The sequence below is a fragment of the Oxyura jamaicensis genome, chromosome Z (genome assembly GCF_011077185.1).
Source record: "Oxyura jamaicensis isolate SHBP4307 breed ruddy duck chromosome Z, BPBGC_Ojam_1.0, whole genome shotgun sequence".
Classification (NCBI taxonomy): domain Eukaryota; kingdom Metazoa; phylum Chordata; class Aves; order Anseriformes; family Anatidae; genus Oxyura; species Oxyura jamaicensis.
In genome coordinates this window covers 36,008,375-36,027,538 of record NC_048926.1, presented here as the reverse complement: position 1 = coordinate 36,027,538, position 19,164 = coordinate 36,008,375, and the positions used below count along the sequence as shown (strand labels likewise).

The 19,164-nt window shown below is 38.3% G+C and overlaps 1 protein-coding gene across 5 annotated transcripts in view; it reads right to left on the bottom strand.

Moving 5' to 3' along the window:
* The window catches only part of ADAMTSL1 (ADAMTS like 1), a 471,240-nt gene that overhangs the window by 207,128 nt on the left and 244,948 nt on the right, over positions 1 to 19,164 (bottom strand). Inside the window, exon 2 of one of the 5 annotated variants that reach the window (XM_035310144.1) lies at positions 234 to 543. The exons of the other annotated variants lie outside the window; for them this stretch is intronic. Coding sequence (XP_035166035.1) covers positions 234 to 290 — 57 coding nt within the window. The 5' untranslated portion in view covers positions 291 to 543. The remainder of the gene's footprint in view (positions 1 to 233; positions 544 to 19,164) is intronic. 5 annotated transcript variants of the gene reach the window in all.

The following is a 19,164-nucleotide window of genomic DNA, read 5'->3' as shown; positions in this document are numbered from 1 at the left end:
CCAAGTTTATAAAGGTGATGCCAACATCAACTTCTTGGCTCTACCTGCAGCAACCCACAATATCAAGCTTCAAAGTCTGCAGTACTTTAACAAAGATAAAGTGTACATGATTTGTTCAAAACAAACTCCACCCGTGATCTTAAGGAATAAAAACATACCCCCACACGTATGTATACGCAGACGCAGTATCAGCTACAAGTGAGGCACATTTACACGAAAGAAAGAGCATTTACCAGGAGGAGAGAAGCCAGAAGCAGGGTGCCAGCAGCGGTCCAGCGGCAGCCCTCCATGGTTGGGTCCGTGCGGGACCTGGGGTCGGACACTGAGTAAGCTCTGAAGCGCTCCTCTGCCTGCTGCCTGCTGTCACATCCAGCGCTGGTGCGAACTTCAGCCCTGCTTCTCCGCCTCCATCAGTCCTGCTCACATTTCCTGACCCAGGGGTGGGTGCGTGGGTTGGGGTGGGCTACGGGGAAGCGTTCCCTGAGCCGGCGAGCAGCCAATCCCCCTCCTGCTATTCAGACGTGCAGCACAAAGCCAAGGGGTCTGCGGAAAGTGTAACAGGCGAAGGCAGAGGGGAAGAAAACCCCGAAGGCAGAGGGGAAGAAAGAGGAGGAGGAGAAGGAGGAGGAGAGAGGCAGAATGGCACAGCTGAAGAGAGCTCTGCCCTCAGCTAGCCGTCCTCCAGGAGCTCTACCCCACCACTTGCCACGAGCTGTTCAGGCGTATTGCTAGGTCACTAGCACTCCTCCTGAGCATGCATTGTTCCAGTCAAGAGAGAAATTTAATCTGTGTCAATGTATAACATATGCCATATAAGGCACCAATCAGAAAATGATGAAATCTGCCAGGAAGAACGTATGTTTTACTGCAATTGTGTATTTACTACAGGTAAATTGCTCTCTGGAACTCCTTTTCCTCCGTTTGTTCAAGAGTAAGGGAGTCTAACTCTGATCCCGAATTGTGAAGCAGCTATGTTTCTACCAGGATTGAGCGACAGTCTTTTTGTCATTACTTTTTTCCTTTTGGAGTTAATTTAAAAAACACTCTATTCTGCATTATAAGGAAAGTGAGCTTATGGGAGGGAGGATTCTGCACAGAAGACAGAATCCACACACCTCAGAAAAGCTGGGAACTCTGCCTTTGAAGTATTAACTTGACAAATGGGAGTTTCAAGTCCTTGCTCTCACCCTGTTCAGGACTCATCAAGTTTGCATACCCATGCCCCTGCACTGCCTGAAGTCTCTAGCTTTTTTCCTTTATATATATATATTTATAATTTTTATTTTCTTTTTCTTTTTGACTCTTTTATTTTCTAAAGCAGAAATTGCAAACTGGATCCAAAAAACTCTTTCTCAATGCAGTAGGCATTCTCCCACATGGGGCTGTTTTAGACTTCTCTTGCAGTTGCAAGATTATGGTGCTGCAGGGCATGCTAGGTCCAGATGGGCATGCAGAAATCCTCCTCTTCCCTAAGGTTTTGGCTGTTTTACCTCAGTAAGCTTTGACAGTGAATGAGACAAATAATATACACATGTGCTGGGGAAGGAGAATAATATGCTAGCAATGAGCAGAGCAGAGGGAAACTTTGCCAAGGGCATCAGGTCTGGGGTCATAGAGGAAAAGGGAGCAAGTGTAGACCACAGACCATTTAAAAAAACTGCACATCAGTAAAAATGAATAACAGCCTGGAGGAAAAGCTTGATGAGCAGATGGGGAGAGATACAAAGTTTTCAAAAGAGAAGGAACTCAGAGGAAAAAGGGTTTACAGATGTTGAGAAGTCGGGAGGAAATAAGAGGGTCTGGCTTAGCAGGGCAGGAACAGGAATGTAAATACTGGACATATCTGAAGGCCAAAACAGAAAAGAGAGAAACTAGACAGAACTGGGCTTGGGAAATTAGGTTGAAGAGAGAATTTGGAACAAGAAACAAAAATAATTAGGAACATTGGGAGAAACAGATTTCAGCTTGCTCTGGCCAGCAGCAGCCTGGTTGGGGACCTTTGAACTTGGCGGGCTAGTAAACACAGCGTGGAAGACTGAAAAGCCAGCTAGGTGGACTGAATGCAGCAGGGTTGAGAAAAAGCTTAAAATGGATACTAATAATCCTCTACCATCAGTGAGTCATTTATATGGCCAGATCCTTTCCCACAGAAAATTCAGAGACCACTTCCTTTGGAAGACTGAAGGACAGCATTGCACCATGCTTGGCTCAGGAGCAGAGAAACCACTGTGTGTTGACACCATGTCAGAACTTACGATGTCTCAGATTGCCTTTGGAAAACCCAGGAAACTAAACAACAACAAGAAACATACACCCCCAAACACTTTGCTTCACTGTCAGCATCAACCAAAACCTGAGTTGTACAAACTGATTTTTTCTATACAACTCCTGAGCCAACACTGTTTTCTCCCCTGCTATGTTCCCTTGGCCCAAGAAGACTAACATCATATGATAAGTAATTACAGCTAATTCCTGGAATTCCTGTACACTCAGTTCTGAAGGCCAAATTTTTATGGTGAACAGCAAGGTTGGTGATATTGAATAGGTGAATGATCACTTATTTGTAAGGATCAAACTGCTCCAGTTACAGTGGATGCACGATGGGAACTGAGGAGGACATATTCATAACCATATATAGTTTTTCTCTTTGCCCAGCATTAAGCTGGATACATTGCACAAACCGAGCCTAAGCCTACTTCAGAATTCTGGAATTAAGGCTTTTAGTGTTCAACTTTGGAAAAGGTAGGGTTTTGAAAAGAAAGTTTTGGAGATTCTTATTGGTACAGAACTCTCAACAGTCAACTAAGTCATCTAAACTAGAATAACTGGAGCCTACTTGTATCTGATGTAGACCCTTGCCATTGTTCTGCTCACGGACCTCCCATTGCAGCTGATGAGTATTTTGTATGCAGAATGATGGCACGCGAAGGAGGTTAATGTTGCCAAATGATGTGGCCTGCAATGTTCAGACATGTAAAAATTATGATTTGCTACAAAAACTTCTTTTTTAAAATTATGTTTAAACAGTATCAGACCAGCAAGATGTTCATAACAGCACTTTAAGTTGTAAGAAATTCACTTGACCTGATATTCTGTCAGATTCCTGAGCGCCTCTTGAATTTTGTTTTATTTTTCAAAAGAAACTCATGCAAACCTCATGATTTTTTTTCATGAAACCATGTGAATATCATACTTGCAACAGTTTGGCTTTGGGTTTTCTGCATATATTTGAACCTAGAAATCAAAGCTAAATTCAGGGAATGGAAACTCATATTGCATCAAGTCCAAAAGAAAAGTCTACTCAAATTCTTGCATACAGCTTTAATGAGGAGTCATGCCCAATATCTGTCAATTTCTACAGGGCCATGTTGCATCTACCTAAAGGCTCATTTGAATCATTCCGAATTGAAGAAAACAAACAAACGAACAAAAAAAACCTGAAAAAGCAGTGTAGATTACTGAAATATGACTTTTAAGACATGAAGTGCCTGGAAGTGTTCCGGAGTTGCACTTTTCCATAGCCTGCTGTTCAGGTTTAGGGTTTTCTTGTACTGCATATACACATTTTGTATGGTGTTCATGTATTTGTCTTGCTGAAAGGTCATTTTAGATAGGGAACACTAGTTTGAGGGTGAGGATATTTGTTTTTGCATTGCATAGCTACTCAGTGATAAAGCCTATAGTAAGAAGGAAAATATGTCCCATACAAAGTAACATTGACTGGAACATGTAAAGCATTATGCCCTTATCATCTCCACATTCTGTTGTACACCCAAAATGAACTCAGAGCACTGAAGACATCCACCTGCAGCAGAATAAAATAGCTGAAAGCTCAAGGGATGTGTTAGCCAATCTGAATTGTGCCTACTGTGCCCAGCTTTTTTTCACCAGTAAGACAGAAATTGTTCTCAGCAAAATCTTAATGCTACAGATGAAGTCTTGGCTCCCTTAAGATCAATTTCAAAATCATATTTTGAAAAATACTGGAGATCAATGAGTTCTAGAGTGTGCTTTCAATATGACTTGATGAATGTCACCCCCAAACCCTGATGTTACAAATTCTTCACTATCTTATGGGAGAGTGAATGTGTAATAGCGAGCTACTCCATACCCTGAAAAGTACCCCTCCCACTTTCTGATGTGGCCAATAGCTCCACTTCTCCTCCACCTCTGCCAGGTGTTTAAATGAAGTTGGTTTTCATATGTTTGTGAGAAAAGCAGCATTGTACACCTATGGCAGATTATATTAAATGAAAGCAGAAGCAAAAGAGGGTCTCTGAAGCAGTATTTTAAGCTCTACATATTTAACAATACTTAATTTGAAAAACACACGTGCAAGCAGGAGAAAACTGTTAACATCAATATACTTTATAGCAGGAAAGAGTGAACTCAGCTTTGGAGCTGATCTCCCAGGGGAGTGTAAGTTACCGTTTTCACTTAGAAGCCACCTGTCTCTTCCTCTCTTCCTGGAGGTTGGACACTATTATTTATTTATTTATTTTGCCATCAGGTCTGTAGCAACCAGGATTTTTAATTTCTTTTAACTTTTTTTTTTTCTTTTTTTTTTTTTTTTTTTGTTTAACAGTTATTAGATTTTCTCTTATAAGCCTGGTTTGATTTCTGAGAACCTGGGAGCTTTCAAGTATGCAGTGTGAGAAGTAGGAGTGAGCCAGTGCTTTAGCTGAAGATTTGCATTTATGTGTGTGTGCCATTCCTAGATATGAAAGAAAGCTATAAGGCTTTAGATATTCTGGACTGCCAATGTGAAGCTCACCCATATGCACACAGCTTGTGATTACTAAAGCATTTTTTTCAAAGATTAAGATGTTGGTGCATATTAAATCTTTGTCCAGACCTCTAATCTGAGATACAATTGAAACTCACAGTATAGCTCTGGTGAGTATGAATGTCCTCACTCATAACCTAGCAGGCCAATAAACAGGTTAGCTTTCAGGCTCATCCAGGCTCTGCCCTCTATGAGAGACTGGCTGCCAAGAGCACTAGGGTCCAATGAGGTCACCTGGGGAACAGTGGGCTATGACCCTCTGTCTGAGGCACCCGCCTGACCACTACATCTGGTGTGAGAAGGTGTCTCAGGAACCAAATGATACATAACACTACTTAATCTGATTTGTTTAACTGGACAGAAGACAGACTGGTGAAATACTTTTGCCTGAAACATATTTTGAACTTTCTGCTGGGCAGTTGCTTCCTCTGTAGAACTATAGGACAGATGGAATAAATTCATGCGTGAGGACTGTTTCTTTCTAGAAATTTAACTGCACTCATTGAAGTGATATACTACAATGACCCTTCTCCCTCACAGTATTATATTGTCACCATTTACCTTATGAATTAGTAAAGATGCCTCTTGTGCTTCAGTAACAACCTTTAACCTTTGACAGGGGAATCAAATGTTACCACCAAAAACAATCAAAATTTATGATATATTTTTTTCATGTTTTTAGTAAGAATTTAACACTATATTCACTTCGCCCCTGGCCCGCCCCCGCCGCCCCCCCCCCCCACTGGAAGGGTGCGGTAATTTAGTGGATGAGCCAAACATCTTGAATTGACATGCTTAAGATTTGAGTTACAACAAAAAATAGGGGAATTCTACAACAGCAAAATTGCTTCCTCTTTCTGTTTTACTGGAGAATTCCAGGTAAGAGACAAACACAGATCCACTGTTTCTCCAGTATTTCTCTCTCAGGCTTATTCTTTTTCCAGGATGCCATATATATAAACTCCTAATACCTCTCCTCAGCTTTTAGACATATTCCTTATGGTTAGACTAGATAGATTCCTGTTACTAATAACAGGATCCCACTGCTCCTCTCTGAGTGGTCCCACTCACACTCTACTTTTGGAAGCTGAGACTCTGTCTTCTACACTTTCCTCCTCACACAAGACTGGTTCCCCTACTCCTGTGTTGCTGCATGCTCTTTTTCAAGCCTACTTTCAGAAGCGTGTGCAATTTATTTAATTCCAGCCTTTTCATGCCTCTTACCTCTGAGCTAGCACTATATTTCTGCTTTTTCTAACATTTTTAGCAGTAACACACCATACTCTCTAACCATTCCATAAAACAGAGGAAATACTGTTTTTATATTTCACAAGCAGGATACCGTAGGTACCGGGACATTAACCAACATGACCATGATTTTTCAAGAAGTCAATGACAGAGCACAGAATTGTACAATACCTCTGAAGGTGCAAACCAGTAGCCTTTGTTGCATGGACTGGTATGTTGATTATTTTAATGAGAAATCACATTAAAGTAACTTCTATTTAACTGTGTATGACAAGAAACCATATACTATGAGCAGCATGTCAGCAAATTGTCACTGAATGCAGAACACTTTCCTGAACTTAACAGAGCACATCTACGTCTTGCCACAAATGTCAAGCAAGAGAACTGTGCTATGCTGTTAACTCTTAGAAATCCATGACCAGCTTCATAGTCGTTCCTGGGTTTTTAGCTCAGAGGCCCAGATTCAGAGGTCATGTCCATATGTAAGAGTTTCACATTTCATAAAAAGTTTTTAGGCTTACTGGTGGCAAAAAATATCCAGAAGGCATGGTGTTTAAAGACTCACATACCAGAGAGCAGCTATAAACAAACAGATCTGAATGCAATTTTTAGAATTCTCATTATTTTAGCTATCAAGATGAACATTCTAGGGATATTTCACAGCAACACTTGGGGTTGGTGATGTTACTTTTAAATATTATATGAATGGAGCCTAAATTTTTGTAAACTATCCCAGCTGAAATTTAGTTGGAGGTTTATGAGTTACAAAACCAAACCAAACCAAACAGCTCACATACTTTTTGACCCCTTTGAATCTCTGATTTTTTACAAGAGTTTTGCCTTGTACTATTTTTATATTGCAGTAGAGCATAGGTAATTCTTTATATATCTTTTTTGTTTTTTAAATGTGAATGGGATTCGATTCCACTTTCTTTTTCTTATTGTCAAAATTCACATTCTGTAGGCAGACAGACCATCATGACCAAACCTAAAATCAATCAGGTGAAACTGCCAAAGTATCGTCAAGGAAATAATACTAAATTTTTATGAATCTTGCAAAGAAATGAGGACAAAAAGAAGACTAGGCAGTACATTTTGGATTAAGATTTGGAAAACCCCTAAGGTTGGGGGAGGTTGGGGTTTGGCCAATTTGCGATACTCAGCTCTGTGTCTGGATTCAGCTTTCCAAAGTTTCCAAAAGGCAAGGGGTGTGGAGGAAGGAGAGGAGTTGGATTCAGAGTTTTTGGGTTTTGGCCCATCTCTTGTGCTAGCAATTAATGAGAATGCCTGGACAGCACAAAGCATTCTTTGAAATGTTGAGCCAGCAAGATATTAAAGCAGTGGAGCCATATTAAAGAAACCCTTCTTTCTTAGAGAGTTTTGGATATCAAAACATGAGTGAAGATGCCACGTGGACGGAACACCCATTCAGTCACACTCAGAGAATACTTGCCCACACGTTGGCCATTATAAGAAAGATGACATCAAACAGCAAAGATTACAGTAGAAAAGCACCTAGTGATCCGTTTAAAAGCTGGAGTCAATGCTGTTCTTGTGACAATAACAGGGATGGAAATGAATTGAGGGTTAATGCTGAGAAAAAAAAAAAAAAATCTTTCATTTAGGGCACAAAATGCTTTTAAAAAATACAGAAAGATAAGAATATGTCATAAAACATGAGGGTAAGTTGTAGGATTTTGAAACACCACAGGGCTCAAATGGCTACAACATGCACAGAAGTGGAAAAAGGTATTCAGTGAAATATTTGAAACATATGGTTTTTGTTTATGTTTCTTGCAAATATTTGAGAAAAGTGAACAACTCCTACCTGTATACAATCGTGACCATGAATGCACTATTATATTGTAACAAAAATATATTTATAAGCAACCAGTAAAATACTGAAAGAAATTATAATGTTAATAACTAGGAGGCTATCATGTTCCATATTAAATTTCTCAGCACAGCAGCTCACTATGCAAAAAGCAGCAGTTTCCACTTGATGGATTAAACAGTTTCAATATGGTAGAAATACGGAAAAGAGTGAAAAAGATGGATAGTATTTGCCTTTAGAGCAAAGCAGAAATATTTCTCACTATCAGAGAAACAGGTGAAAAATGAAATATTTTTTTGTTTTCTGTGTTTACATCTGTTGAGATCTACTGACCTTCTAGTTTGAACTCATGAGGGCTGGCAAGTGATAATTCAAGTCTATAGTCAGATTGAATCTTCACAGCAAACTTTCTTTTTAATAACATTTAAGGAACCATCATGGCTGGTAAATGTATGAATAGCTTGCACTGAGCCAGGCATGTGGTTAGATGATGTAATACTTCTCTCATTCATGGAAGAAATCAAGAATAATGAAAGTGAACTTAGTGGGATATTTTGCAAACTGAAGCAGGTAAAAATTGAAGGAAAATTCTTTATTTACTTGAATTTTAGTCTACATTATGCATGTTTTTTTTTCATGAATTTTAATGTGTGCTCATATCATCTGAACTTCAAAAATAAAAACCTTTCATATGACAATCAAAGATAACAAGTACCCAATCATGGCACTATACAATACAAACTACAATTACAAATACCCACTGAAGAAAATGTCGAAAAAAACTAGCTTGACCAAGAACATTAAACCTTCTCCTCAAATAAGAATCATGTGATTCTCCAATCAAATCAACTACTGCAGTAGACACAAATTTCTGAGCATTGGAAAATAAGGAATATTCACTAATAAAACTCAATGGCTTTTATCTGTAAAAACTGAGTCAGCCAAACAAGAACTTAACATCTACTCCTAAACTGCATGCACAATCTGCTTTGATCAAACTGGTCAACATATATTATCAAAATGTATTAAAAGACACATGAAAGGACAGCAGCTAATACTGGAGAGAAAAGCATAAAGGACTTGGTTAGCTGAGGTTACTCAGTCAGAAGGCAAATGATACAGCTTGATATAGATCTACATTTATGATCTTCAGTAACTTTGTCAGAAAATAAGGGAACTGTAGTTCTTTAATTGAATTTCAGGACTAGTTTCATTGTAGAACTGTCATTTATTCACATACTTAATGGTACAAAGCCTGCTGTGCCGACAGTTTTCATGGGAAAAGCATATAAGATTGAGACCTGCATCCTACTATGATTCAGTTATTTAATCTCCAAGGCCATTCTACAGATACATTCTCATGAGAAACTACCATTGTCAGCATTGTTGCACCATGCATGTCTTATTCCTAAGGCACACAATAATTATGAGAAATGTAAGAGAATCAAAGTATTTTCCTTTACCTGTGAAAGAGAAACTTACAGTCCGATCATATTTGTATTTCACAGATCCTCTGAGACCTTTTTACTGGTCCCTTTTACTCACTTAAGACGTAGTGGCCATTATTTTTGCAACATCTATGATCTCAGATGAACTCATAATTATAACAGAAATATTGTCATATATCTTTAAAATAACCTCTTGAAACAATCATTATAATTTGTCTGTCACTTTTGTCTATTACTTTAATCTGGTGCCATTTTCAGTTTATCCACTGAAACGTTTGTATATCATGCATATTTGTTTCCAAAAGCGAGCTCTATGATGTACTACATATTCTGTTCTACATTTAACTTATAAGCACTTTTATGGAGCTATCTTAATGCAGTTTTTGGCTTTATCTTCCTTCTTTTATTTGAATCTTGATTCATAAAATTTGCTTTTATGTATCTTTGACATTAACAATTGTTCTGACCACTTAAGTTTGTAATTTTATTTGCCTAGAGAACAACACTGGAGTTGATAAGAAATGTTCTTGCAATGGAGTATGTCTTTATTCTTAGAAAGAGTATTACAGGACTGCAGGCTAAAAGTCATTCTCCTGGAAAAGCTTTGATGTAAGAACTGTATCTAAATCATGAAAGACCATGAAGTGGATTACCTATGCAGTCCTAATTGCTTACTAAAATTTTACAGCATTACATCTGTAAAGTTTTACATTTCTCCAGTATGTGTTACTTCTGCCTTCTCCCCTTCCCCCTTCTGAGTTTGACCACACATGTATGGACTTGTTCTTGTGTCAAAGTGAAGAGTAAAAGATAAAGTAGTGCAGACATGTTTGTATTGTGGGCCTGCAATTTATCTTCTCTGTGAATTGCTAGGAGGGGTTGGTTTCCTTCATTGGTAATTCTTTAGCATTTATGAGCCCAGACCTTCATTACACACAGAAAGAAAGAGTAAGTGATATGTGACTGGATAATAAAAGACTGTCAGCGCATCAATAACTTCCTGCCATGCCATCAGCAGCTGAAAAGCTAATGTGGGTGAGTTGTGGGAAACCAGAGATAAAATAACAGCTTTCATATTGCTTAACCCAGCAATACAGTCAAATAGGCCCAACAGAATATACTATGATATATATTTCCTTATCTGTATGAAATATACAAAAGGTTCAACTTCCTGAAGTCTATACATAGGTGGACTTCCAGAAAGATGTAAGCCAACTGAAGATCAGTATTTGATGGGGAGAGGAAAACCACTTAGAAATGTTATGCAATAACAATAGATAAGGTTTGAGTATTCTGTTTTATAAAAGTAACTCAGCAGCAGAGCTTATTAAACCAGAAGTTTTAGGTGTCTCTAAGAGAGCTCCTACAGTGTCATCCATAATAATTACACTTTGTATTTCTAAGATGTTTCTATCCAATAGTGTTTGGATTCCATTAACTGATGTAAGCATTTACAAGCAGTCTTTTCTTGGAGTTTTAAAATAAAGGTTGAGAGGCAAGCTGTATACCATTAATCCCACTGTCCCACTAATATTCACAGTCAGGGGCAGTGCTTCCAAAGAAACATCTACCTCAATCAACAAGATGGCACATAAAAATGAGGAATGCTTGGTAAACATAATGCACATTTTAGAATTACTATGAAAAGTGTTTGACAGACTATGAACTTAGGCAGTCTTTTCAGTGTTAGCCACATTAAATTGAAGTTTTGCAATTTTGGGTTTATGCCTGTTCTTTAGTATATTTATCACCATGTGATCTTTTATTTTCTGTATTCACAGGTGGGAATCTGAGATACAGACAAGTTATATGGACAAGTTAATTAGGCTTAAAATCTTATGATTCTCTGGAAGAGTTATGGTCCTGATCAGTGATCACCAAATCACTCTGTACCTACTTGGTTGACTGGTACATAAAGAAAAAAAAAAAAAAAACTTATGCTCAGATGTCACGTACTTTGTGTTTGAAATGTTGCTTGAGGCTATTTTAATTAAACAGAAGCCTTGATTATCTATTATGTCATACCAAGTAAGTAAAATCCACCATTCCACCCTTTACAGTGATAGGGATAAAATAAAACAACTATATTTTAAGCAAATATGTGTTAACATCAAGATACAAATTTTGTCATTGAAGGCAACCCAGCGCTCCCTTTAGAAACCTGGTGCACCCATCCAAGGACAGAATTCAATAAAACACTAGTTAAGTTACTGGTCAGAATTTTCTCAGCCTTTGCTTTATTTCCCTCTCCTGAACCATGAATATAGCAGTAGTTCCACCACTTAAACTGTGGGAGATGCAAAGCTAGGTTAAGGCTCCCCTCTGCATTTTAATGTTTTTTAAAAATGAAAAAGGAAAAAGTGCTTTTTACTGCATAATAAAAAATAGTGACTTATTCTGACATGACAAATATCCCAGTGATTCCAAAGAGAATGTACTGGGTGTTGGTCAAGGGAGTCAAATTCTGCAGCTGAGATTCAGCACTTGAGGAAAAAGACATTCTTTTCCACCTAAATTTTTCTTCCGCTCATTGTATGTTTTCTTTTATTCTTCTGGGAGACACTGAGTCTGAATATTTTACTACAGCATCACCATGCAACATGGAGACTTGGAGACTGTACTGCCACTGTTCTGCAAAACACTGTACTGGACCTGCACAGACAGAGAGCTTGCCATTTCCCCAGTTCATGTATTACTGCACTACACATGAAAATACCTTACACTTTGTTCAAGGCTATTACCAGAAGGGAAAGCAATTAAAGTGAGGCTTCGTTAGGGAGAAATAAACATGAGTTTAATTAAACAGCATAAATTTGAATTCCAAATAATATTTTCCACAGATAAAGTTTTAATATTCTTTCCTCCTGCCCTCCCTCCCCCCATCTCTCTCTCTCTCTTCCTATTTCCATTGAAATGAGCACTTTCACAATAGTGATTCTTACTGAATGTGAGGCTCAGGAACATGGAGAATTGATTGCATTTCAGAGAATCATTTCCTGACCTTTAGCAGGAACAAGACATAGGACTTCATGTCAGGGATAATCCAACTGAAAACAGCAATTTAAGTTCTGATGACTGACCTGTTCACTGTTCTTTATCTCACTTGTCTCATAAAGACAGCACAGGAGGTAGAACAGTATAGAGAGGATTCAATTGCATCTACTTGGCAGCCATAAAACAATGCATCTTGGAATAAATACTGCCAGATTTTTCAGTGTTAGACACAGTTACTGGCTTCTACATCACAAGATTTTTGAAGTGCCTTGTGTGACTGAAAACTTTTCATGATTTTTTTGCAAGCACATGAATACACGCTCCCTCAATGTGTGCTTGTGTCATCACTTGTGATTTATCCTGCTTCCTTCGTATTTATCATGACCAGAGCAATTAGTACAATTTCAGGGAACGTAATTAGTCACATTCCCTGAAAATGTTGTGAGCCAAAGATATCAGGCACTTGCATAACTAATTCCAGCTGTTGGTGCCTCACCAGGGGACTTGCAAAGGTATATTCATTGACATTGAAGTGCTTCTGTGAAAAGTGGATTTTTTATTTTTTCTGAGAGGTGGTGGTCTGCTTTTGTATAGTTCCTTCTTTGTGTTGACCTGACATGGCTGGCTAATAGTCTGAGTATGAGACAGTGAGCACTTCTGGCAACCCACTGAACAGCATAGGATCAGGTTTATATGCTTGTTGTACCCCTGCTAAGTATTTACAGTTATAACCTTCTATGGAAAGAACGTCTCATCCTCAAAATACAGCCCCAGAGATTAATGAAAAAGCACACACTTTCATAAACAGGATAAATAAGGCATTTGCATGAAATCAGATTTACAGCCACAACAACCAGTAATCTGCAAACAAAATCATCAGTATTTTTAGTGCCGTTAAGTCAGCACATTAATTTCTGTGGGAAGAACTGTTTAAATACACTCATGATATTTAGTGGCATGCCTGTAAGAAATAACATTCCTTATTGACAGTGAGGGGCCTGGAGCATGGTGCAGACTTGTAGCAAGGAGCCATCATGGTGATTGTTTTCATACTTTTTACATTATTTGTTCTATTGTTATCTAAGAAATGCCATTTGAGCCAGATACTAATGGACTTTCTTTCATATGGACTGCACACACTTTTAGGCCTAATTACTGGCTTATAAGGCACAGCTTATCTGCAGATTTTCAGTGATGAAGGCACAGTGCTTTGCCAGGGCAAGGTGTCCAGCCAGACTCTGAGGCTACAATAGTGAAGGGAGCACAGCCTGACAATGGTCTTGTCTTAGCCGCGTTCCCCAAAATGGGCCACCCGAAGCCCACCTGCATGCAGGTGTACACATGATGTGCTAGCAAGAGTCCCTCAAGGCCGACAGCTGGCTCAGAGCAAGATGAGCAGCCGACCGCCGCGGAGTAGCCAGTGGTGCGGCAGCCCCCTCTAGGGTATGTCGAGACGATCAGGCCGAGAACAGCAGCAAGACGGGAAACAACTTGCAGAGGAGGGCAGGGAGAAAAAATAAGGGACTAGCAGAGAAAGTCCCTCGAGGTCTTTCGGGACAGAAAAAGGCCCACTCCAGCAGAGGGGTGCGCCCTTAGGCATGCTGACAGTCAAGCTCCACTGCCACCATGAAATGTATCTATCACTGGGCCCCCGGGACAAGGTGGTTACACTCTGAAAATGAGATCTCCTCCAGATTGGGGAACAGAAGTGGAACAAGCAATAGATGACAGTATGCCTGTCATCGAGAATGTGAAATAATTGTATTAACTTACTTCCACTCTGCTGGGTTAGTCCCAACTCTTTGAAATGAGTAGCAAGATTTTGTCTTAGCCCAGGTGTCTTTCTCTATAAGATTAGTTCTTTTTCTTTTCCAGGTGAAAATAGCAGGAGTGTCCAAGATAGAAAGTGGACAGTATAACCGCAATAATGTGCTCCTTAATGAGCTCTTTTCTTCCATTGTTGTCCTGTCTCAAAGAGTTCAGGAATTCAGAGGAGATGGTGAAGTGCCCTGGAAATGACATCTGTCCCCTGATGTGAGAGGCTAGCAAAAATAACGGCTGGGAGCATGTCATTTTGAAAAAGAGTTTCAGTGGCAATTTTCAGTGCTCAGATTAGCCTGTGCTTCACATGGCTGCTGCTTTCTAAGCGGTACTGAGCAATAGAAATATCACTTGGTTCTCTGGTAGTTATTAACATGCTTCTCGTTGCATTGTTAGTTCAGTGGCTGTGTTTCTAATTAAAAGATTGCTTCTGTGAATAACAATGTGATATATTACTATATGCCACCTTACTAACCTTTCAATATAGGCTATTCACTTTGTTCACAAAAATTGTCATTATCTAGGAAAAATATAACTGGGTTAGATTCTCAGTATGGCCCTAATGATTACATTTTTTCAATTGGATGATACTAGAAATATTTTTATTTTCAAAAAACTGAATAAGCAATGTGCTCACATGGTTTTATATAGAAAAGTAAAATCTGCAAGGTGCTCACACAAGTGAAATAACTTATTTAGGTCCTTTGAATCTGTTCAAAACCTGCTTAGGAAGGATATAAAAACTCTCATTCTTCAGCAGCACAATGATACTTAATGCTGTAATATGCAATGGACCAGATTAGGCTTTCAGATGAACTTACAGCTTGAAGTGAAGTCAATATCCATATGAGTCCTGCAAACAGGTTTTGTCCCTTTCAACAGAAGTGGCTTTCCTTCTTATAAATCCTTCTTTGCTGAAGAACTAAAAACACAAAAATGCTTGTAGAAGATCAGAAAAAGCCTTTATCATGGACATTCTGTCAACTCTGATAACTTACATACTGCAATTCATTTGATAGCTGAGCACTGCATATCAAAAGCCCTCTGAAGCAGAACATTTTTTGGTCTCTGTCTGCAATGCCCAGCACACAGGACTGCAAGTTTACAGCTTGTAAGCATTAACTGTGAACAATAATTATCTTGTTAGTTTAGAAGGTCACATAAAAAGTCTTTCTGTTACACTTTCTTCTTCTTTGCTGAGAAGAACAAAACTAAAAAAGCAAACCCAAAATGAATGTATACAGAGAAAATTCAATATAATCCTATCAAATCATTTTAAAAATGTCACAACTAATTCTGTGATAATGCCAATGCACAAGTACATTGCCATAAGATAATGGTTTCCTGTGGCTTGATTAGTGTTGTAGGACAGGATGTTTGTGTGCACAGCAGAAGACAAAGATATTGTCACGGTGATCAATTAAAATAACTCTATTTCTCTTCTAATGTACAACAGATGCAGATAAAGCCATTATTATCACATGTTGTTAATGCTGATACTGTAGAAGAATCATTTTTGCTAATGGCCTTTGGGACCATGCAGACCATGCATGGGTGACAGACAAGAAGGCAGCAGAAATGAGTCTGGGACAATGTGAAAGCTCAGCCTGTGGGTGCATGGGGGTGGCACCAGCAAGCGTCAAGAAGAAGAAGAAAAAAAAATCTCTTGGAAAACCATAGCTTTGGATGGCCCCTGTATTTCCACCAGCATGATAATACTCTTCTTTGTCCCACTTTTCAGCCACAGGTCCCAGATGCCCTATCTAGATCTGTAAAATCCCTCAGCTGATGCCATCTACATTCTGTTTTTGTGTTGAGTACAATGCCTGTTTTGATGTCTAAGTGATAAACACATTTTAGCTTTTATCTGAATAGCTGAAATTTATGTGAGACCAAATCAAGCTGTAACTGTAAGCACCAGCTTACAACATATGTTGAATCTAGGATTTTAAAATATCTACATGTATATTTCACTTACAATACCATTTTTATAATTTGAACAAATCATAACAATGTGTGGTACCAAGTGGTCAATCAGGTATAACATAGCTATGAAAATAAATACATCAATAATTTAATTTGATAATATTTGTTCAGAACACTCAAGTGTACTAAAAATAAAAGTATATATTTTTAAGTTACTGAAGATACCCACTTTTTAACCATGAAAATTCCTATCTCCAGGCCTCATTCCATCTCCCTTAGTTATTTCTGTTATCATGCTTAGGATGTATATATATTTTTTTCTACTCACAGAACAGATCAGAAAGTCTCTAATGCCCCTTCCCCCCCCCCTTTTTTTTTGGTGGGAGGGGAAGGGGAAGGTGGTCAGGGAAAGTAGGAGGAAAAGCAGGATGTTTTAATTTTCTGCTGAAAAGTTAGAAACAATAGATAAAATGTTGGTAAATAGAAAAAGTTATTTTAAATTAGTGCCTTTTAAACCTACTATACCTGCAAGCAATTGAAGAAGGACTTTTGCTGTGTAGATGGGAGACAGACAATTATTTAAAATGTAGCTATTTGGTAAAAATAAGTAAATACTCAAAGAATTGGTAAATTTAAAATTTATTCACATGAGGTATTAGTTCTGCAGAATCAAAATGGTTCTACTTTCATCAAAATATCCTGGAATCAATAGTCTAAGATTTTTCAGAATGACATTATACCTTCTGGGGGGAGAAAAAATTCCAAAGTCCATCTTGTGTAGTGTTGCCAAAGATACTCAGTTACAACCAAAAAAAAAACCAAGATACTGTTCAAATTGCCATTTATTTTTTTTTTTTTCCCTTTTTTTTTTTTTTTTTTTGCTAGTTTGCAGAGGAACACATGTTTATGCTTTATAGGTTTTATTGTTTTTATAGATCACTTTGCCACATCTTACAAACCACAACTTAAGTAACATTGCATTGCAAAATATTCCCATAGTACCCATTCTGGAGTTTTGTGTTTTATGGCTTTTATTTGTTTGTTTGTTTTTGTTTTGTTTTGTTTCCTTAAGCACAGCAGAGTTTGCTTCAGCATCCCCATCACAATTCTGTCTCCTGTCATCATCTCTTTGGCAGAATCATTTCGATGCAATATCGCAGGCTGAATCTTTTCTACAGCCTAAACAGAAACAAGACCCTCAGCGATGTCAGACATAGAAGACAGGCCTGGTCTTTAGTTTTTGAATACTTTGGCCTAAAAAAATAACTAAAACAATTCAGCTACCATGATGCTAAGGTATATAAAAGTAGGACATTCTCACGTTTCTCTGAAAAGTCATGTTCAACAAAATGGCTGTCTCACACTGTTTGTTGGTGCTTTTTTGAATAACGTGTTTCAAAAGACTGTACTTATCAAACAAAATGTAGTGTATTTGTGGCTGTCCCAGTCCCAGTATATTTGGAAACTGAATCTATTATCACAAAGTATTGTGTCAGTCACTGCATATTTCTTTGGCTGGTAGGAAGAAGAACATGTTTGTTTGTTTGTTTGTTTGTTTGTTTTCCCATTCAAAGAACAGAATAAAGGTAGGGATACAAGACAGAAACAAAAGCAAATAATGATAAGTACAATTTTCTGAAGATAGGCCTTGTTTTGTCTGGATATTGCAACAATTTGATACCACTTAAACTGGCTCTTCCTGACTGCACTCCAGGCATATACACCAAGTGGAAGTGAAGCAGCAACAAGGTCCAGTGAGAAAAGAGACTATCCTCTGGATAGTCTGGAGAAGACTAGAAAGACCACTGAACTCCAAGACTTCTCCATAGGATACAAAATAGCCTGCAATGAAGAAGAGCTTTGGCCTCTCATATTCAAAGAAAGTAAGTCTGTCAGACATGAAAAGCCAGAGCCTGAACAACAGGAAATAAGAGGACTTATAACACAAACTGTGGGGCCTAAGACTGCAGGCTAAAGACTGCAGGTTATATTGTTTTTTGTAAGCTGCAACCAGAGATCAACCTCTTCTCCAATCTAGATTTTAATGATCATGCTGCTACAGACAAACTTAGCTGAAATCTCAGAGAAAAAAGTTCTTGTTAATTAATGACTCAAAAAATACTACAAAAATATGGCAGATGGTTGACAGGAGACCCCTCAGTTTTACATAACTAGATAGCTAAATAGAACTGTTAGCCTGCTGATGGTACTTAGATCAAAGCAGTGATTTTCAGAAAAGAAATATGCAATGTAAACTTTTTTGCAAATGCTATTATGCTTTTCTGCATATTTTACTAAGCTCACAAGACCCTCAAAGAAAGAGCCTTATTCTCCTCTTGGCTGATAGTCACACAAATTTATTGGGTTCCACAAAATATGGGGAGCCTGTGCTCCTTTCTGGCCAGCAGGAACTGAGATCTGAGAGTAGAAACTTAGGGAATGAGATCCTGTTCACAGTATGCAACTGGTTTTAATAGAAATGAGATATTTACTGTTCACAGGAACTGCAGTTCCTGGGTGTATTATACATTTTTTTAAGTCTACAAAATATCAGTGGGGGATCTATATCTACATATGGGATAAGATAATCTACATGTTTTGTCTTCTGTTTGCCACTATAAGGAACACCCAAAAGTTAAATATGCCTATCATGATGGGTATATGTTAACCTTACCAGTGTGGCTGGTAATGGGTAGGGACAATAGGATGTTCTTCTACCTCTATTTGACTAATATGAACTTGTTATTCTAGATACTATACTTCCTGTTCACTGCTTCCAACAGCTGAAAATATTTATTATTCAGTTGTTAACCAAGGCAGAATGACTCTCCAAAATAATTGCCACATTACTCCAGACTTTCATTTTGTCTTCCCGAAGAGTCCAAGGAAGGAAAGGGAAAAAGGAACAAGGGGAAAAGTTTTAAAACTCAGAATGGAGAGACAGGTAAGCCGTATATTTCAGGCTTCTGAATGAAAGCAATTCTTTTCAATCTAAATACTTTCCAGCTGTTTCAAAGACATCTGTTGGTGATGTATTGCAGCCGTCAATGGAGTTAAAATTTCTCAGTGTTATTCAGTACTATGGTTTTTCTCTGATGATCTGGTGG